Genomic DNA, 22,090 nt, shown 5'->3' on the forward strand with positions numbered 1-22,090 from the left:
CAAGCAGTCAGAAGAAGGAGCCGATGTAGTGATTTAGAACGACAGGAAATGGCTCGCGGTGTTTGAACTGTGGTAGTCAAATCATTCCACTTAAATGGAGATTTAAAGAACGATTAAATGAATGTGTACGAAACAGATTAAGATTAAGCACGTGTAATTTATGTGCCAGATACTTCCCTTCTAACTGTGTAAACCTAACATGAGCAAGAACATTTTTTTTTTCTCTTTGGGCTTTTTGTGCATTTATTTTGTAGAGATAGGACAGTGGAAAGAGTCCAGAGAGTGGGGAATGACATGCGGGAAATGAGCCACAGATCGGTGTCTGTTATTATACAGCAGGTAGCAAAATTAGCCTTCTTAAGTTAGCCCTGTTAGCGTGTCACTACCTTAGTTTCCACAATTTCCCAGTTTGGGATCCATACAGTTGATTTTATCTAAAGATGGTGACACAATCATACATAGTTTGATGTTCATCGTTCTTTTGCTCAGTGGGCTAAAAGGTTTTAAACTCAGCATACATTTCTTCAGTCTTGTTCACACACAGCCCAGTAAAGCTATTGTTTCACTGGTCATGAAATCGACTGAAATTAATTCTAATGCCTTTATGTGACCTGATGTAAAAAAAAAAAAAAAATAGAAATGAAAGCCATCGGTGACAAGATTGTTTTTTTTCTATATTGTTATTGTTAATGTTTGAAAGAGCTGCTGTGTGATAGATTTAGTAATCTACTGCATGCTATCAGAACATCCTTTTCTTACATTTGTCATGGCTTTAAAGATTTTCAATAACTGATAAGTCTGACTGTTAATAGAAAGCAGGATGAGATTTAAGTGTTAAAAACAACACAAGGTCTGCACGTCATATATAATAATGTAAAGTTGTTTTTTTAGAGGTTAGTGTGCGCTCTCTTATATCGAGTTCTCCTGCTGAAGTGCTCCCATTGCTAAGTATAGGATAATGTATTTAATTCAGTGGTTAAACGAGCACTAGGCCTGGATTCAGAGGTGTGTGTATGAAAGTCAAACTGACTGAAAGAATGAAACCGATCCTTCATAGAGATGTGTCCCTGAGTTGTTAATCATCAGTCCTTTACCAAGGAGAACTCGGTGTAATAATTTCATTCTTTTTGTCTTTTTGTGATTACAATTTGTGCCAACTCTCTTTTTTTTGCCCCTGAGAATCCTGGTTTAGCTGCCAGAGGGCTGGACGACACTCTCCCTGCCATTACACCATTACAGTTACCACAAAACTATAATTAAGTGTGGCCATTGATATCATGTTATGAGCATGATGATTGTGATGATCGTGAGGATAATCATAGTTATTACAATAGGTCTTACCTCCCTTTTTTTTTTATTTTTCTCTGTATTTGTACGTCATTGTTTTCTCTCAACCCTTTCCACCCAATACTCTCATGCACACTCTAGTGGATTTTGTTCTCTTGCAATTAAAAAAAAAAGAAGACATAGATAAATCGAAAATTCTGTTTGCCGCATCCAGAAAACGTTTGACCTGAAGCCCCAATTATGATTGGTACGTTTAAAAGGTAGCATTGCTCTTACTTCCTGATTTGCCCTCATTGGATTTTAAATCACTAAGATGACAGCCTATTTGTTGGGATAACCTTTTTTTTTTTTTTTAGATATAAGAAACCTTGATACAATTATTATTATTTTGGGTCTTTTGATGCATTTATAAGAGAGACAGGACAGTGGATAGAGTCAGAAATCAGGGAAAGAGAGGAAGGGGAATGGCATGCGAGAAAGGAGCCACAGGTTGGATTTGAACCCCATGGCCACTGCACATGGGGCGTTCGCACTAACCACTATGCTACTGGCGCCCCCTACACACTTTATTGTACTGAGTCATTTGACACCTGTTGCTTAAACATACAGGGGGAGATGTGTTGTAAGGTAGCACTTGACAGTCATGTCATTAGACACAAACTTGATTGTAATTGCATGGACATCTTTCCTGCTGCTCTGCTATGATCTCGGCCTCTCCTGTCTTGTTTGTCTCTGCAGTCGTCTGTGATGTCTCACTGTTGACGATGTTTCTTGTGACAGTAGGGAGCCGAGCAGCCACTGGGCGTGCAGATGCCGTGGTAGATAATTGGACAGTGAGCACAGTAGACGATTCCATATGTGTTGTTATATAAAGCAGAGGACGGCCAGCTCTTGGCGGTCTGTTGTCCTCACCTCAGGAAGGGGGAAAGGAGGGGGAGGTTCTGACTGTTGGATGTCTGATCATCACGCCATCCTACCATGCCCAGCGAGCTTGTATCACACAGACATCTCACTAGAGAGATTCATCAAAAGAGCATTCATGTGTTTGTCTGTCATTTTTTTTTTTGGGGGGGGGGGGGTTATTTTTGTTTCAATCCAATTAGTTAGATTTCCTTAAGGACAGCAGACATCTGACACACAACTGTTGGTGTTTATTAGCATAACTTTTACTCAAAAAGACAGACTAAAAACAAAACAAAACAAATGTCACATTCGAAGCCAACTATTTCTATCTATCAGTCACTCATTTAGCTGTATCCAAGCTTCTGATGTTTGAGCCTGAACGCCTCAGCTTTTCATTGATAAAAGACTCCATGAAAGTTGGACAGTTTTTGTTTTTTTGTGTGTGTGTGTGTGTGAGAGAGGCTCAGGCAAAGAGAATCGCCTCTGTAAAAGCCTCCACTTTGAGCTACTGAGCCGCGGGGCTGGTAGGATGTGTTCTGACTATCTGGGTCACTGCGCAGTGGAATATATTTTCTCTCCAAAAAAAAACTAAGTGTAGCGTTCTCATATCAATACAGGCTACACTCAGATATGCCAGTTTCATTTAATATGCTCTCAGCAGAGTCTCCCTGATGAGTATATAATCTTCTCATCCTGCTGCAGATTGAGTGGGGTGTGGGGGGGGGGGGGGGGGGGGGGTGTTGGACACCACTTGGGTAATGGTTGAGTGTCCGAAATAGAGCTTGATTGATATGCAAGGTTACTTGGAGGACAGTTTTTGCTTATTGGGTTTTTGTCTTTCTTTGGTAATTCGAGGGCTATGTTTACCTAATGTCTCTCAGCACTATACATATGCACATGTCAGTCACGCTTCTTTTAAATCAGTGGATCATTTTTACTCTCATTAAAGATCAAAGTGAGATATGTGGTGTGAGTGGCAGTTTTTGATCCACACTCTGTTTTTTGTCTTTCTCTCAGAGGGTCCTCCTCCTGATGAAATGAACATGAAATTCCCCTTCTTGCACACCATTAATGTATTCATTAAATATTGAACGTTATGTTGTGTTTTGCAAGAACAGAACAGCCACTTTTTTTTTTTTTTTAACTCCCGTCAAGATGCTCGGCTTCAGATCGCTGACCGTTTTGTTCAAATCAAATCTTCTTCTTCTTTTTGTGCTTCAAACAATATCTTCCAATTCTGAAGGCATATCCTTACAAAGGCTTTGAGTTGATGGTGTTACATAAAATGTACACATGCTGTCCACATCCCTTGGCATTGCAGAATTATGTCATAAAGCTTTGAGTAATTACATCTCATTTTAGATGAATCAGCAGTGTATAATCCCCGAACTTAGCCTATTACAACATTGCCGTCATGGCGCCGCTCTTTAGCTCAGGGGTTTTCCCATTTAGTTGATTATTATACAGATGTGTAACATTGGTGAACAGTGTGAATATTACTGTTGTGGAAAAGGGGTATATATAATATGTCCTCTTTAAATGAAATTATAAAGCTCTTGTCACAGTTGGTATGCACCCCAAAATAAACAGAATGCTTACAACAAGGACCAATTTGGCATTGACTTAGAGCTTTAAAAAAAAGCAGTTCATGATAGCATAGCTTAGCATAGCAGCCTTTTTTGGGGGGAAAACAGATAATAGAGTGGTGGGAATTGTTTAGATAATTGGATAATTTTATCAAACAAGTCAGGATAACAATATATTTCTGTAATTATGTTTTGCCCCAGCTTAATTAGACTCCTAGTTTAGAAAAAAATCAGAAATTTACAAGGTTTCTTCTTATTTTTTTTTGTACTGTTCAGGTATTATGAATAAAAACCTCTCGCGCTTGAAGGTTGAGAAGGCACAGACAGATGCAGGGAAGTGAAATGTTGAATGCCTCGCTGGCCCATGCGGTGCTTTGGAGAAACAATCTGTTGATCTGTTGGCTTTCACTTTAAACTCTTCTCGGTGGATTTTGGGCCGACTCTTTGAGTCTGTTTACGCCTCTCTCGATGCACTTGACCTAAAGATACAGCTGCTGCCTCTGGGGGGGGATTTTTTTTTCTTTTTCTGATGAAGCTGACAGCATTAGCGTCTGAAGTAGCACCACATGGCAACATTTCCTGTCATTTCACACCCTTAAATGTACCGCTTTGTAGGGCCTCAGTGAAGAGGATTCTTTTGTGTGACGCACTGGTGATATTTTGGTCCCATATTCATTCCCCACCCCCTCCCCCCCACCCCAGAATGTTTCGCTACTGAACTGATAGATTGGCTTTGAGCTGATCTTAAACAGGCCTCTCCTCAAAGACCTCTGAAGTATGAAGTGATATTGAACATCTGGTGTCCTGAAGGAAGTCATAATGAAGCATACTCTTTGATGATAACTTGCTCTGCTGTATTTTATAACACTGAAGCACTGAATATCCAAATTTCATCCCTAAAGGCCTCCCCGTCTGACATTTGTACCACTCTCATTTGTGTTCTTTAATTTTAGACTCTCAGCAGTTGGGTTTTAAATCCACTGTGTTCTGACCAAAGGCAAGGAAAATAGAGGTCAAGCTGTCAGTATTTAAATGAATCCACGCTGAGGATGTATTAGCATCGAGAACAGCGCCCTCTGATAGAGTTGGGACAAAACTCCTGGGTCGTTTGAAAAGCACACATGGCACAATCTGTGATCTTCCTTCTTAAGAAAAGAGCTACAGAAGCCCGCGGGGATTGTTTCTGCGCCATGTTCTCAAGTGTCATTGCTAATATTTATTTCACAGTCCTCGCTGGTTCCTATGCAGGGGTTTGATTTTGAAGGTACTCTTGATGATTTTTTTTTTTCACTCACCATGCTGATAGAAGATGCTAAGTGCCTCGACTTCTTAAAGCTATAAATAGAAGCAAGCATTAGCTAAGGGACATGCTTCCCTGTGCATAATGCATTACTATGAGAAGTGTTGTCGGAATATCTGCACCATCTTTTATCTCTTGTCTTAATCCAGACCCAGTTTTTTTAGCTTTAGATGTTCAGACGAGAAGTCACAGTTTCACAGATTGCCAAACAACAAAATCACAAGTTGAAAAACGGATTTCTCTCCAGGCGGAATGTGCAGAACTCTGTTTTTTGATTTGATAAATGTTCACAATATATTACAAATAAAGAGACCAATTCTAGTCTTTAGATATAGATGAGTAATTCAGTAAAAATTATAAACACAAATAGTTTGGTGATAACATTTTTTCCCCCCTAAGTGTGTTGCACTTAGTGACATGTTACCTCGTCACAATGAAGAGGGGCACTGGAGTTTGTTTTGAGCAACTTGATGTGCTTCACTGGAGCAAATACATGTATACAAAAACATGGAATTCAAACATAAAGACGAGCACAAACAAGCAGATACGTGTATTAGTTTGTCTTTTCATTGGATTTGTTGGATTGGTACAACAAGAAAACTCCTCAATGTCTGCCTTTTTATTTGAAGTTTTGTTCAGATACCATCTTTTCAATCCTTTATGGTTTTGTGTGTTTCACCAACATATTTTTGGTAAATGTATTTGCCATTGTTTTTTTTATTGAAAGGATAATTTGATTTATCTGAAAATCCATTAGAATTCTCCTTTCTCCCCTCAGCGTTGGAGAGGAAGATGTCAATGCGACAGAGCAGAGATGAGCTGATCAAGAGAGGGGTGCTGAAAGAGATCTTTGAAAAAGGTGAGCTGCTAGTTCTTCATTCACAGTCTGATTTAACAGAGCTGGAAACTGTCTCCGTTTTTAAGTAGAATCTGCATAAAGGGGTAGACATGGTGCTCTAAATTGGAAGGTCTTTAGTTATTCATCTCCTCATTAATCAGCAGTCTGTGAAGTGCACTCTTCAAGATTTGGCACAGGGCATCGAGAGATATAATCTTTCATTATAGAAATTTGGTAGGGTTTTTGTAAACTCTTTGATCTTGATTTGATGTGCCTCAGACACAGAGATTCAAAGCTGGAGAGTGTATTTCAGTCTGACAGCAGGGTGCTCCATGCCTCGGGACATCAAAAAACAAAGTTGGTGAAACTGAAAAAGTCCATTGACTCTTGCCAACATGTGAACAGGGCAAATGAGGATTTTATTGTTGAGCACCAATTGAGCTCTTTGGACCATGATCAAAACAAGAAAACACTCTCTGGTTGATGTCAAAGCGAGCACAAATGTCTGACCATCTAAATGAAGTTAAATACAAATAGGATCATGTATTAATAGAATGCAAGCCACTTCTCCTTGGCTAGGCTTCACTTTTACTGAAACGGTCAAAACTGATTAACTGAATAGCTGTGTCTCCTATTTTTCACAAATCAGTATGCCCCATATAAGAATGCGTATTGACGAGTTCTGGTGTTCTCAATGTTCCTGCCCAGTGATGGCCTACTTTCCGTATTCAAAAAAAAAAAAAAAGCTTGGGTGCACATCTTGATAAATCAGTAGTGGTTCTTTTTTTTTACATTTACTTTAAACTGTGTTGTTCTATAGCACTGACATCCCCATTGATGTAAGGATCTACAACAAAAAATCATTCTGCTCTAAAATAGATCTTTAGGTGCAACAAAGTAGGAATATATTTTAGCTGGATTGCGATAATGGTTAAACCTTTTACACTTATTGATGGCTGTTGGCTGGATTTGAATCAGCTTTAACTGCTCTACATCTTTGACGGTCACCCTGTGTACCTGGATTTAGTGTGGCACCAATGAGCCAAACCAATCACTTGCCAGTGTAGACTTTAAGGACGCAGCGTCGGCAAATGCAGTGGTTGAATTCAAAGAAAGCTCTGTCGTCATGGAAAGAGTCACTGAAAACTTTCTGACAGTTGAAAAGTATTGGGATTAACCTAACCTCTCCAAATCACACAGTAGTAAGCATTCATTTTTTATTTTTTTGTATTGCTCCCAATACAAGTGCATTGTTTGTCAGACTATGTCAGCAGTGTTGTGAATTGTCAGCCCTAAAATGTGATCATGCAAAAACCATCAAAAGGCTCAGCGCTGTAAAATAATTTCAAAAAGCAAAAGTTCTGTCAGACTTCATGGCTGACACTGTTTCCCTGGTCTGGTTTTTGCTGATAAAAGGCTCCTGGGTCGTTTTCCACTCTCAGCTCCTGAATCCCCTCCTCCCATTGTCTCCTAACGTAACATCCAGAGTTCATTTTTAACTTTGTTTTTCCACTCTTCTTTGGAAATGTCTCTGTTTTTATGCAGTCAAACACATTCCAGACTCCTGTCAAAATGTCATTTTTCTTCCGTTTAGCAACCATTGAGTTCCGATCCTCCATGGACGGCGGAGTCTGCACTCAGGAGCCCCATATTAAATCCTCTATGGTCCTGCCCAGCAAGAAAACTGTCACCTATGCTGGTGACCTTCAGGATACCCCCATCAAGCCTCCGCTGTATCATAAACAGCCCCCTGCCCTCCCTCCAAAGCCTTTCTCTAGGATCCCAAACCATAGCACAGGTCAGTGTTCGTACTTACTGCTGTAATCAAATCTTTTTTTTTTTTTATTACCTCAGACTTTCAAAATTGTGAAATTCTCCCACTAAGTATTTGTCTATTTAATTAATCTTGACTGCTATTGATCTAAACTGTACCTGAGTAGACACACATGTGTACAGGATTATGATAGTCTCATTTAATTCCCCCTGGTGATACATAGGTCATCTTGGCCTTCTCTGTCATTGTCAATCTGTCATTTAAAGGAAAGTAGCATTACCCTGGCCTAATTCCCACCACAGTTTGCTGATGTCTGAGCCATGTCTGATTATCAATGAGCTCTGTTTATCTGTCTGCACCAGCAAAGTGTAGTGAATGCAACATTGCACGCTATTAAACTGTGTTTTTTTTTTTTCTCTCTTTCTAGATTCTTGCCAGCCAATGAAGTTGCCCTGTATGCCTGGGGGAAAGCACTCTCCACCTCTGCCCCCAAAGAAAGTTATGATTTGTATGCCTCAAGGGGGGCTGGACTCCTCCTCCCCTTCTCCATCCCCAAATCCCCTAAGCGCTCTGTCCGAAAAGTGCGCCCCTTCTCAGAGAATGTCCCTCCACCACGGCAACTTGCTGCCATCTCAGTTCGCTGGCTTATCCAGCCTTCACCAGAGCCACGGTCACCCACTCCAGCTACAGTACGGCAGCTTGCACGCTCCCAGCCGCATCATAGAGGAGCTCAATAAAACCCTGGCGCTCTCAATGCAAAGGTTTGAAAGGTTAGTAGCCATCAGTCCTAAGGTCTTTAAATCTGATTGTCCTTCAGTAAAGGCAGGGAGGGATTACAGATCAGCCTCTCATCGTCTGTCTGTCTCTATATCCCACATAATATCTTGGTTGGATTTGGACAAAACTGATTTGAACGCTGCAAAATGTGTTGATGTTTCGTGTATTCAAAAACATCACAAATCAAATTTTTAGCATAATCCAAATGGAATACTGTATTTACGTGGAGGCCATTTTCCTTTGATGTCATGCTCAAGGTGGGAAGCTCTTATGCTGTTGTAAATGGTAAATGCGCTTGAGCTTATAAAGCGCTTTACACAATTTGTAAAACTACTTGTTCTACAGTTTTCAGCTGAATAAATGCTAAATATCTAAACATTTAAATGGAAGTGCTTTTCAATTATAAGCAATTAAAAAAATGAAAAGTCTTGAGGGGCATCAGCTCATATTATGGCAAAAACATTTTGAAACCTGTTAGCTACTGTCAGTCAACAGCTAACACTTGCATACAACCACTTGCTAGCAAACTTTACATTAGCTTGGAAGTAAACTCCTAGCTAACATAACTTTAGCTTGGACGGTACACATTTCCTTTTATGTTGTTGAAAACATCAGAGTAATATTGGCTTTCAGCTACTAACAAGCTAAACCTTAAACAATCTAGTATTCTTGGCTAAATACTAATTTTAGCTGTTTTCAGTTTTGCACGTTTTTTTAAATCTATTTAAAATATGAGTTGATTTTCCGTCCAGATTTTCACTATTAACTTTTTTAACACAAGATTATGACTTGATAAATATCCTAAACATTTTATTTAACCACCCATTGAAGGGAGGAATCAGTTTGGGTATCCCCCTAATATCAACAACATTGAGAGTAGGCCTATACAGTATATTGTTAGATGATAAATGTTTTATATGAATTACATCCTTTAACACTGCAGTAGGAATTAAAGGGGTTTGAGCTTCTCATCCTGAGAAGAACAACACAGAAAATGGTCAATTAAATTCCTCAGCACGGAAATGAATTATGCAAGTCACATTTCCGTGTTAACGGACAGTAAAGTGTTGTTTTTTCTCATTTTCCTGAGCTTAGCCGATTAACATCAAATTCATCAATTGTGAGCAAAAGCTGTTGCCAGAACAGCACTAAGCAGAGTTATCGATAACAAAAAAGTATAATTAGCCTTGTGCAGCCTGTTTATTAGGTTTGTGTTTTCAGCTACTTGTCACACTTAAAAATGTCCCGTTCTTATTGAGGTCGCATCCTGCCACGCTGCACCGTTGTACAGGTCTAAATAAGCACACTGCCTCACAGGGCAACATGGCCTAATTTTGAAGTAACTGTGTGTATGTGTGGGCACAGGCTCATGGAGTAGGCGTCCCTCCAGCAGTTTGCCTGACATAACACGACCAGCTGCTCTTTACAAGAGCTGTATTTCTTCATGTTTGGAGAAAAGGGACAGGATAGTGGATTGGACATTATGTAACCTCCTTCATTCTGAGCTCTTAATTTCACCAAAGCCATTTGGGTAGGGATAAGGAAATAATGGCCCTGACATTGCTCACAATTAGTCTGAAAGCTTGAAAATGGTTACATAACAGTAGCTTATCATCATAAGGCGCTCAAGCTAGACTGTGATCCATTAATCAGTCATATAATTCACTGGTTAATGTTTGCATTTAATGTCTGTTGAGAGTGAGGTTTATTTCTGTCACCTTGTTTTGAATAATGCATGTTGTGTAATCGGTTACTCTTTCCCTCTGTGTAGTTCAGAGGGTTGCATTGCATTGCGTAGGACTTCAAAAAATGTTTTTCTTGTGGTGTATTCAGGCTTGGTGTACTCGAGTTTCATTCAGATGGTGTTTTATATCTCCCCTTCCTCTATAGTTGGATTAAAATCCCACTAAGCCATCATTAGACTATGTACCAGAGGCCCCTTTATTGTTTTAAATCACTTCTGTTATATGCACTAAGAAGGTTTTGGAGGATTGAGGTAATACTTCATGTCATACACAATATATCCTTTTTGAAAAAAAAAAAGATGATGTAAGGCTCCGCTTAGGATGTGAGGTTTTTCGATGTAAACTGTATTTTTGCCTTCACTGTTTGTGGTGAGGTCAGGCTCATCTTCTTAACAAGGCCAAATGGTATGGCTTAGGGCTGATCAATGAGTTCGAATGGAATCGTTATCACAATATCAGCTTTTGCAATAAACACATTGCAAAAGCCTGGATTTATTGCAATAAAAAACATGTTTTAAAGAAGAACATTTCTCTCATTCAGAATGTGCATGTTTGATGGATGCCCATGTTTAATGTCCATGCTTCAGCAACATGTTGATGCTTTCAGAGCAAGATCCAGCGAACTCTCATCTAACCTCAGATTAATTGGTGCCACTTTTGTGGTTTAAAAACACTAACATGATTAACTTGATTTTTCTATTGAAACTATTAAAATCATTGCACATCGTACAATTTTCTATCATGATGCAGGTATAATATGTACACTTGAGTCAGACTGCATTTGTTTGATTTTCTGTATTATTCATATAGCCATATTTATTCCAGATAGAATGACCGAATGCATCTCGTTTTCCTTCCATCAGCTCTGCATTGCACGGTGGCGGTCATTGTATTCAATTGGACCGAAGGGAAGTGCCGTCTGTGATCATCGACTACGAGGACGACAAGGAGAACATGCCCAACGAGTCCGACTACGAAGATCTGCCCAGCATGTACAAGGACGAGGACGACGACGTGGATGATGACGAGGACGACGATGAAGACGACGACTCCATATTTACAAGTGAGGGGCAGCTGGTTGCACACATTCAGATGAAGTGTATGTATTGACAATAAAAAATTAGAAGCATGTGTTAAGTTCACAAAGAGGAACCGGTATGTGAAAATGGCCATCATACACCGCCATGAACATTTCAGAATGATGGGTATGTAAAAAAAGTGTTAGCATTTTTAGCCTTAAAAAGTCACAGCCAAAAGTAACTAAGGAATAAATGGTCACCCGGACCCTTTTTCAATCTTTCTACATATTAGTTAAATATGATCCAATAAACAGAGGCATGAAGCAGATGAAAATTACAGAACACATTAATGTCAGAGTAGAGGTTTGAGTTGTGAAGACAAAGGTTAATTTTTGAGTCAATGGATTTTGTCTATTTTTATCTCTTAATGTATAAACAAAGACCTGTAATATGTCTTTCTTTGGATTCTCCAGATCTATCTGTAGCAAGACGTTAAAAACCAAAAACCTAAGACACAGAATAGTGTGCTCCGGCAGAAGAGCTGTCTTTGTCTGTTTTGGTGCTGAGGATCACGTTTACAGATATGATGACACATTCGCTTGACTCATCCTGATCGACAGACAAACAGTAGTGCTAGCTTCACTCGGAGGCTCCTGGAACTCGGATGTGGTTTGACCTTCAAAGCTGGGCCAAAATGAAGTTCACAGAAGTGTATCCAGAAGCATGCTGTCATCCATGGAAACTGCTTGGCAAAAACTGCTGAAGTGTGAAAAGCTGTGCTTTTCTGTCCTTTTTTTTTTTTTTTTTACATGATGGTAGCATATTGAAGTTTTCTTTAAAGGTGGTGATTGGCCATGTGTGATGGAATCGTTCAATATGCCACTTCATAATTTTAAGGCGCTTTAGAAGTATGAGTAATATTTAAAGTCACAGGGATCTTGATTGAGAAGATTGTTTTTTAAATCTGTGTGTATGTGTTAACATTGAATGAACAGTGCAAAGTATTCAAAATTATATTTAATATCAGTCAATATGTCTTGATTTAAACTACAACAATGGTATTTCAATCTTATCAAAATCAATCAATCTTTATTATTTATTTATTGCACCAATTCACAACACATTTTGCAGGAGACACTTAACAAAAAGAGCAAGTAAAACTAAAGGCTGTACTCTTTTTTTTTTCAGAATAAAAAAAGATATATTGGGCAATTTTTGCCATATTTTGATAGGACAGCTGAATAGAGACAGGAAATGTTTGGAGGAGAGAGTGGGGGATGACATGCAGCAAAGGGCAGAGGTCGGATTTGAACCCACAGCCACTGCAACGAGCACTATAGCCTCTGTACGTGGGGTGCACGGCGTAACCACTAGGCTACCTGCAGCCCAAAAGATGCTACTCTTTGATATATTATATTTTAAATGATTATTATTATTTACAAAGAACCAACAATAATCCACCATGAGCACAGCAGTAAGCAGCATTTGGCTACAGTGTGGCAGAAACCTCGAGATGAACCAGACTCGTGTTGAACAATCTGCAGAAACTGTGTTGGGCTTGGTAACTGTGAAGAAAGGTAGAGATGGTTAGAAAACAGAGCAACAAGAAACCAAAAAAAAAGAACAATGAATAAGATTTCTAGCTACAATGTTGGTAATGATGGTAAAAGTAGGTGTAGTATTCGCAGTAACTGCTAAGTGCGACAATCTACTGATCAGTCTAATATTAACAATACTAACTGTAATGATGATACAGGGAGAAAGGATTGTGTTAATTATATAAGTTGAAGTTGAGCAGCTCTAAGATTCACTTTATTATTTATAGTCATGGTCATAGATGTAAGGCAGATATTAATAGTTGTAGCAGTCTGGGGGGGGGGGGGGCATTTAAGGATTTAGTGTTTGAAAAATGTTAGTGAATTGAAAATTGTCCACTTCATTATGAACAAACACACTTTTGAGTTTTATTTAAACACATATCTAATTGTGCAGTCTAAATTCAAGGTATGATAAGTACACTTCAATAAAAAAACTACAGTTGAAAAAGCAGAAAAAACATCCAAAAAGGTTTTGGGTAAATGATGCCTATTTTTCTTTCCCTCCGGCTTGTTGTCCTGTAATGTTTGATTATGATGTTTGTGTTTAGGTACCCTGGCTCAGAAGGTGCTCAGGAAAGACTCTTTGGCCATCAAGCTGAGTAACCGTCCATCCAAAAGAGAGCTGGAGGAGAAAAACATCCTGCCCATGCAGACCGATGAGGAGAGGCTGGAGTCCAGGCAGCAGATAGGCACCAAGCTCACCAGGTGAGACGCGTTGCACGGCGCATACATAAATTTTTCTAAAAACAGACCAGAAAACATTTACACACGTGCACAATTGATGGGCCAAATATTTTCGGAAAGTCTGGTTGATGGCTGCCATTGCCAACTCAACAATAGCTGCTGGAACATAGCGTCTTTTTTTTCTCAGCGGAACTGAGCGTTTTCTCTTGCGTACTGTGAGCCGGCGGTGGCCTGTTTTCCTGGATGATAGAACGGCGGCTTCGTCAAAATCTGATGCAAATGTGACACTTTTTTTTTTCTCTCTCAAATCACTTTAATATCCTTTAATTTCTTCCTTCTCAACATCCGATAAGGAGAACCGCTTTATCTCGTTAAAGTGAGGTGCTGAAAATGGAGCTGACCTAATTTCAGCAATGCATCACACCCCCCCCCCCCCCCCCCCCCCCTTCTCGCCATTCTCTTTTCTCTTCTGTTGTCATCTCTGTATCTCTCTCTCTCTCTACTCTTTCTTCCTCCTGCCTGACTTCCTCCCTCGCTGACTGAATCACCACGGTGATGCATGTGCCAAGCTATCTCCACCCAACTCCTCCACACAGCAGAACCACGCAAGCCACTTCATACCAGCAGAATACACACACAAAGCACTGTACGGTGGTACAGCGCATCCAAATCACAGGACTTTGTATTCATATGTTCACAACATGAATGTGAGCTATTCTTACTGAGCACATCAAATGACATCATGGTTTTTTTTCTTCCCCCACAACTGATCGCAGGCCTAATTTTGTGTCTACTCGGTGCTTTGAACACGACTTCCCTGTCTGCATGAAGGGGATGTAATGATGTAATGATAAAGGACATGGCTGACAAGCATAAGGTTAAAACAATGAAGGCCTGGAAAGTTGATGTTGGAAATATGGTTGCAGGAGAATGGATGCAGTGTTATCAAGAGATTTTGGCACTCAAGTGTCTATTCCCCACTGTGATTGGAACACAGCGCGTGTTCCCAGAAGGCCTGCCTGCTTAGTTGTCATCTCACCAGAAAGCTCTGTCACAGTGTCCTTTGCACAGTGTCATCTGATGATTTTATGCCAGGAGCCGTGCGGCCTTCATTGTCAGAATTGATAAAGATATTGTCTTTTCAGGACACCTCAACCTACCTATTTAGTAAACCTTTTTATCTGTATTCTTAAAACTTAACATCAGAGATTCAGTTTATACGCCGAGGTTCTTCTACAGCTTTTGATCATGTCACATCTTCATCAGCAGATGGATGTTGCCCAAAATAGAGCTCCATGATTGGGCCCAAAAAAAAAAAAATCCTATTTTAGCTTTTTTTTTTGACAGATATAACGATTGTAATATGATTTATTATTAGCATGAAAGTTAATTAAAACTTCCATCTTTGGCTTTTTATTTTTGATTGCACGCTTCAATATGTTGAAATGTAATTCCTGCCTCTAGAAGTTTGACATTTGCTGACAAGGAGGGATTTTCCTTCTTGCTGTGAGTTACTTAAATGACAAATAGAGCTCTAATAACTGTCGATTAAATATGAATCTAAGGCCAGGACAGGTAGCCTAGCTTAGCATGGAAATCTATAAAAAAAAAAAAAAAAAAAAGGGGGAGATGGCTTGTAAAAAAAAAATCTGCCTGGAATCCTCTAAACGATGAACACAGTGTATCTTGTTTGCTTAATTCGTGCATGTAATGGTTTTACAATGGAGTCATGTGCTAGACTTGTCTTGGCTGGGCGTTTTGATCTCCTGGAATCTTGTTTTCATTGTGAGGCGTCATGGAAACCAGCAGAGACCACAAAAACAGCAACGAGAGAGTGGAGCTTACGTATTTAATAACTGCTGTTCAACAAATACTTCTCAAAGGGACAAGAAACAGCAAAAAGTTCAGTTTAAATTTGCCCCCAATTTAAAATTTTGTTGATGCAGCTAAAAAAAGAAAGATGTTTTTTTTACTCCAACCAGTTTGAAGTTTCAAAACAAGCTATTAACACAACTTAAAGATATTATTGATATATACTATTGTTCTAGTAACAGTTGTCTATGCAGGCATAATTTTAGAACTTACCTTTTCTATAGAGATACGTTTCTGGGACACAGGGTTGGGCGTGAGGCGGCTGTGGATCAGGTGGTAGAGTCGCTCGTCTCAAATCTGGAAGGTTGTTTGTTTGATCCCCAGCTGCTGCAGACGCATGTCCAATGGGTCCTTGGGCAAGACACTTAACCACAAGTTGCTCCCACTGCTTCGTCTTCAGCGTGTGAATTTGTAAGAATGGGATTAGTAATTACTGTGGACACTGTACATAGAGTAGCAGCCTCTGCCATCAATGTGTGAATGGGTAGGTGTGACCTGCAGTGAAAAAAAATCAGAAGAATAGAAAAGCGCTACACAAGCTCAAGTCCATTCACCATAACCATGTACAAATATAAGCTCTCTTTTGAATTATATTAAGAGTCCTTAAACCACTTCCATTTATTTTTAACTTAGCATGGGATTGGCCTCACTGTTATGTTGAGCGGCTCATGTACAGGGACTGTAGTCCTTCTCGCAGTGGGTTTGAATCCGACCAAATGATTTGGGTTTGTTATCATGAGGGACACATTTTACATAGCAAACAGTCATTTCAACATTTGTAAGACTCAAACAACCTATTAGTGAAGCTTAGAAATGATTATGTTTTTATCCAGTTGATTAAACATTGTGTAACTCTTTATATAACCACACTATACTTGTTTCTCTCGTATTAATATTGCACAGCACATGCACTAATTTAATGAAGGTTCTGCTTTTTAAAAAAGCTGGCCGGTATAGAGACTGTATAGAAGGAAGCGTCCATGTAGATGTGTGTTTTCTAGTCGGTGCATGTTTGTTTACAGCAGCTGCACTCTTGTCAGCATGATGCTGATATAATGCTCAGGCCATACTGGGGGGCGGAGAGCCGTACTTTGAGATTTGGTGTCTTGACTGTTCCCTCACTGTGTGAAGAAAGAGGGGGACACAGGATGAGATTAGAAAGGCCAATCTCAGCAAACAGATCTCATCCGGTGTACAGAAGCTTACAGGGTTGAGCAGATCCAGACTGCTGTCAGATCCACAGAGATGAAAACCGTCATTGATCAAGTCCTATGCTTTTTTCTTGCCAGGCGCTTGAGTCAGAGACCAACAGCGGAGGAGCTGGAACAGAGGAACATCCTCAAACGTGAGTGACTTTAACTTTAATATATAACATCATCATTTAAGTAACTTGTGTGTGTAAACAATTAAACAAAAACTTCATAGTTTAAAAACAGCCAGAAACATTACCCAGTAAGTTCATCATAGAAGCGCAAGACCATATTGGCATGCAACCTTCACACAGTGCAGCAGTGGTGATTTGAGAGGCCCAGTTCTGTGAAAGCTTGTGGCATACATCTCTCACTTTTTTTTATTTTATTTTTTATTCCTCCTTGGGCTGCTTTTTCATCTGCGGCAAGCAGGCAGCAGGCCTCCCCGAGGAGTCCTGTCCAGGGAGACTGCTTTCTTAGCTCAAACACAGACGGTGTCAGAGAGAAGCAGTTCTGTTGCCTGGGACTTTGCAGCACTCACATCAAAGGCTGATTTACCAACAAGTTCCTGCTCTCCTAGAGGCTCCTACGTGATTGGCAGAGCACAGGAGGAAAAAAAAAACAAAAAAACAAAGTCTGAGGAATTTTGAGTGACTAGTCAAGTCTTCCCTATCACTCACACGTACATACAGTAGCAAGGTTAAAACAAACAGGGCCTTGTTGTCTGGAGAGAGAGAGAGGTACTGCCGGGAATCTAAAAATACGAGTAGTACTACAGATACAGTACATGTTATACACGAGCACAGATGCCGTGTGAGTGCAGAAGCCTTTAACTAACAGGAAGCATTGTCCCAATATGCACCTTGTTTACTCGTGTTTCATGTGTTCCTCTGTGCTGGGGGGATTCAATGACTTTCAATGTGTTGAACAATGCATGGATGAGTTTTTGGGGAGACGCAAGTAAGCGAAAGTAATCAGCATTTCAGACTTGTAAAATTCTTAAATAGGTTAATCACTTGATCGCAAACATGGAAAAAAAAAAGCCCTGGGACAACTTGAAGAAAAGAACAAAGCGATCTTTTTTTCCCCTGATACCCATTCCTAATAGTATTAAACAGCCAATGATGGAAACTATTTTAGGCGTTAAGAAACTTACCCAGTTTTAGTGCACATCTAATGAGCCATATTATGCAAATGAGTTGTTTTTTTCCCCCCCTTTCAGAAATGTCTTAATATTTTACATGCAGTCCACTGTTTGTATGTGCATGTAGTCATCTTTTCATTCTCTGCAGCTCGCAATGAACAAGAGGAGATGGAGGAAAAGAGGGAGATCAAGCGAAGGCTAACACGAAAGGTGAGTCCTAATTTTAGCACCAAACATGCTTACCCACGCTCCATCGCCGAGAATGTCGGGGGGGGGGGGGTAAATTGTTGGCCAGGATGCACAAACACTGTGACTCGTGTGTGGCGAAGTGAGAATCTTGCCCGTTACAGGCCCTTTGTATTGTAGTTCTCAGGTCTGCCCCAGGGTACACTGATGTCCTTGTTGCCCTTGGCCCCTTTAGCAAGTTGGCTGCCAAATCCTTGGACCCCATGGGGGAGGTGTTGAGCGTGTTCCTAACACTTTCTTTTAGATTACAACACATTCTCCTCTCTTGCTGACATGCTACTCAAAACAAATAAAAAATATCACAGCAAGGAATGAATGTGTACATATTTGCTTTTTTTGTGTACACTAAAGTCACTTTAAAGCTTTCCAATCAAACAGCAAAATGCTCAATGTGTACTGTATATCCAGAATGCATGGAACAGTGCACAGCAGGTAACCAACCTGCAATTTTGTAACTTTATCAAAATCCCTTTCCTAACAAATACACACACACACACACACACACACACACACACATACACATACACAGATACACAATTACATGTGCAAAAACACCTGATCCAATATGAAATATATGGAACACGTTTATTTTCCCAAGTGTATATCAGAATCGCTTGGTTTGGAAAGTTTTCCTGCTGTGATGTATGAAACCCCAAATTCTCACAGTTTTAATTTCATATGGACAGATTTCATTTGTCTTGTTAGGGATTCTGTTAACAATTTTGATCACGATAAGTTAAGGGAAGATTTAGCTGGATAGAAAAAAAACACATTCTGTGATGGTGTCACTGTTTCTAAAAAAATAACCGCTGGTATTCATATACTGCAGTGTCTTATCGTTTTGTCACAGAGGTTTTGCCAGAACTTAAATATTCAATAGAAGCACTGATTCAATAAATGTCCTGAATGCCACAGCAGTGAGATATTGAACTCTGATGCACCTGCTAAAGATATACTGGATCTGCAAGTCTTGTTTCCTAATCCATCTATAATGACTTTAATATATGCAAATCCTGACGAGCTGCTAACCGTGACAGTGACTAGTAATACTTTGCCCACTTTTCTCTTGTCTAACTCTTTTTTTTCCCCTTCTTCTGCTATTTCAGCTCAGCCAGAGGCCAACTGTAGAAGAGCTGAGACAGGCCAAGATTCTCATCCGGTTCAGTGACTACGTGGAGGTATCGGATGCCCAGGACTATGACAGGCGGGCGGATAAGCCCTGGACCCGGCTAACAGCCGCTGACAAGGCCAGTATCACTCCCCTAATCTAACAGTCAAATTGAAATAATCTTTTAATAATCTCAAAAGCCATCCCCTTCCCCCTTCTGCATTTGATATGACGTAACCTGTGAAGCAGGAGAGTAACTATAGGAGGATGTGTTCCCGACTCTTTGTCAAAACAAGTTCCACCTGAACTGTTTTGCTTCCTGTTTGTGAGTAAAAAAAAAAAAAAAAGCCTGGAGCCGTCCTGCTGCTCACTGCCCAGCGGCCCAAGCCTCTGACTTTTAATGAGTTCTTGGTTTTCCAGAGCTGCGATGCTGTTTCCTGTGCTTTGATGATGCAGAGTTCTGAACACACCTGAGAAGCACTCATGTGGAAATCACAGGGATTCAGCGTTTTGATTATGCAACAGCTCCCCCTTACATAAGAGAGTAATCGGACGAGCAGAGCCTCAGGACCCCTCCGCTGCAGAACGGCTTCTACAGTTGTGAACAGATTTGAATATTGTTTGCTCTCCTGTCGCAGAACATTTTCCCCCAAGGCTGGAGACGCCCCCCCTTGAGTCATGCTAAATGGCATAAACAAATGATATCACCTGGCTGTGCTGCTGACACGCATTACATGCTTGAGGGGATGAAAGGTTCTTAAAAACAACAGAGTACACTTTTTAATTTAATGGAACTTTGACTCATCCTAATTTCCAATATCTCTGCAATCATTCGGCCTTTGGGAAAGACACTCACCACTCACAGACATGATTCACTGGGCATGGTCCCAAACATGAATGTGTATGACATCATGAATGGAAAGGAGCTTTACTTTGTGCTCCCAAGACCGTCCCAGAAAAAAAAAAAAAAGATGGTTAGATTAAAAGTTTTGTTAACCATTAAATGCATCCATGGAATCTTTTGAGTATATTAAAATTCATTCATGTAATTTAAATAATCACTGGACTGCATGTTTTCTCCAAACTATTGGTTTTTAACAATGCTGTTGGATCAAAATGTCAGATATAAGATGAGCTTCCACCTTCTGTTAAAATGCTAACAATTAGCTTGACGCAAGTGACAGCATGTTGTGTGTCTCTGTTTGCCCTCATGGTGGCGCTTTTCTTGTACTGTAAATAGGACCAAATACAGGCACAATGACAAAAAAGTTACTGTATATTAGCTTTGTGTTATGGTGACATGATGGTGCATTACTTGGCCTATAAAAGAAATTCCCGACATAAAGTGGAGAAGGCTTTTGTTGAGTCGCCGCTTACCGGCAAAAGCCATGATTTGCTTGCCATCGCTTGTTGTAGCTGGAAGTCTTAATTCAGCTGTATTTAGTGCTTTTGATACTGTAGGTATAACTGATGCATATGAGGAGGGCTGTGATTGGACGACAGGTGTCACTTGATGGACATGATGAGTGCATGATTGGCTACTGCCTGTGTCAGATCTGATCTAGGATAAGTAACGTGTCCTCTAGTGATTAAAAGGAAATAACAACAATACAGTATATGGGACAGGGGGGCGTCCCGCAGGGAACAAACTAAATTAGTTGAAAATACGGGAAGTCCCGGCTAATACTGGACGTGGGTTAATCCTTGCTGTGACTTTTAAAGGCTTAAAAATATATATATTTTATTTATCCACAGAACAGAAGCTCTTCAGCTGAGTAATTGTGGCACATCTGTCTAATTACATTGAACTGCAAAACAGTGGAGAAGCAGCACAAAGCAAATGACTGTTCAGTGTTTACTATGCTGACTCATTTCAGTTTGCAAGGTGTCAGCCTATAAAAAATGCATGGTAGCCTGTGATTAATGGTTCAATTAAACATGTAATGCAGCAGATCATTTTATAATAAATGACTAAACGTCTTTAAAAATGGAGAACATCTCCAGTAATCTGTCATTTATATTAGATTTATTTTAGTTATATTTTTTCACCATGTGGCTCAATCCACGTTAAAAATAAATTCTGCTTTATAAAAGAAAACAGCCACAAAGTCAAGAGTCCTAGAAGAGATCAGACCAACCTGTCCCCCTGCTGAACGACTCAAAGCACTGCTTGTTTTATTCTCAGTGTTTTCTGTGATTTGTAGTCCTATTTCACACTGAAAATGGGTGTATTATCTTGAGCCTTTAATCCGCAGACTGGCAGCTTCTAACGCACAAATACGCTGCACAGTACACTGTTTTGGTCCAAACATTATTTCAATGGCTTTTTCTGTGTGTTTTTAATCTATGTAAATCCACACATCTCTACTTCATTACAGTTTAAAAACCAAAAGCCGACTACCCGACTAGATGAGCAACAGATTGTGTGTTATTGGTAATGCTCTTAGATGTCTCAAGAGGAGAAAATTCAGAGCTCTTGTTGTGTGTGTGTGTGTGTGTGTGTGTGTGTGAGAGAGAATTCAGCAGAATCATTCATGGCCTCCAGATAAGCGTAAATGATGCATGAAGCATGCTAAAAGGCGGTAGAGTCAGAGCTTAGAGGCTGTGTTTTTTTTTTTTCTTTCTGAGCACTAAGCCTCTGCAGCTATTTTTCTCAAATTTCCTTCTTGTTTGTTCTCTGCAGGCAGCCATACGGAAGGAACTCAACGATTTCAAGAGCAACGAGATGGAAGTGCATGAGTCAAGTCGCCATTTAACCAGGTAACATGGAGGTTCAAGTCGTGCCGCTCTGTTGCCAGTTCATACCAAAGACCCGCGGTTCTTAAATTGGTCGGTCGGGACACAAAAGTGGGTTGCGGAGCAGTTTTCAGTTGGTCCCCAAAGAGTGCCTAGAAATAAATTATATCTAAGAAGCTCCACTGTTTGCAAAAAGTAGTTTGATTTTATGGAACCAGATGGTAAAATGGCCGTAGCTTCCTGTAATTGACATGATGGAAGTAATCACCAGAGCAGCCTGTCA

General features: G+C 40.0%; 1 protein-coding gene across 2 annotated transcripts in view; it reads left to right on the plus strand.

Moving 5' to 3' along the window:
• LOC132979199 (phosphatase and actin regulator 1-like) overlaps nt 1-22,090 on the plus strand; it is a 65,551-nt gene that overhangs the window by 40,874 nt on the left and 2,587 nt on the right. For both annotated transcript variants that reach the window (XM_061044793.1, XM_061044792.1), the window contains exons 3-11: nt 5,855-5,935; nt 7,509-7,712; nt 8,116-8,458; nt 11,074-11,273; nt 13,376-13,532; nt 16,673-16,728; nt 17,866-17,927; nt 19,070-19,214; nt 21,759-21,831. In XM_061044793.1, the coding sequence (XP_060900776.1) occupies nt 5,855-5,935; nt 7,509-7,712; nt 8,116-8,458; nt 11,074-11,273; nt 13,376-13,532; nt 16,673-16,728; nt 17,866-17,927; nt 19,070-19,214; nt 21,759-21,831 (1,321 nt within the window). The remainder of the gene's footprint in view (nt 1-5,854; nt 5,936-7,508; nt 7,713-8,115; nt 8,459-11,073; nt 11,274-13,375; nt 13,533-16,672; nt 16,729-17,865; nt 17,928-19,069; nt 19,215-21,758; nt 21,832-22,090) is intronic.

This window comes from Labrus mixtus, chromosome 8 (assembly GCF_963584025.1).
Source record: "Labrus mixtus chromosome 8, fLabMix1.1, whole genome shotgun sequence".
In the NCBI taxonomy this organism is placed as follows: Eukaryota; Metazoa; Chordata; class Actinopteri; order Labriformes; family Labridae; genus Labrus; species Labrus mixtus.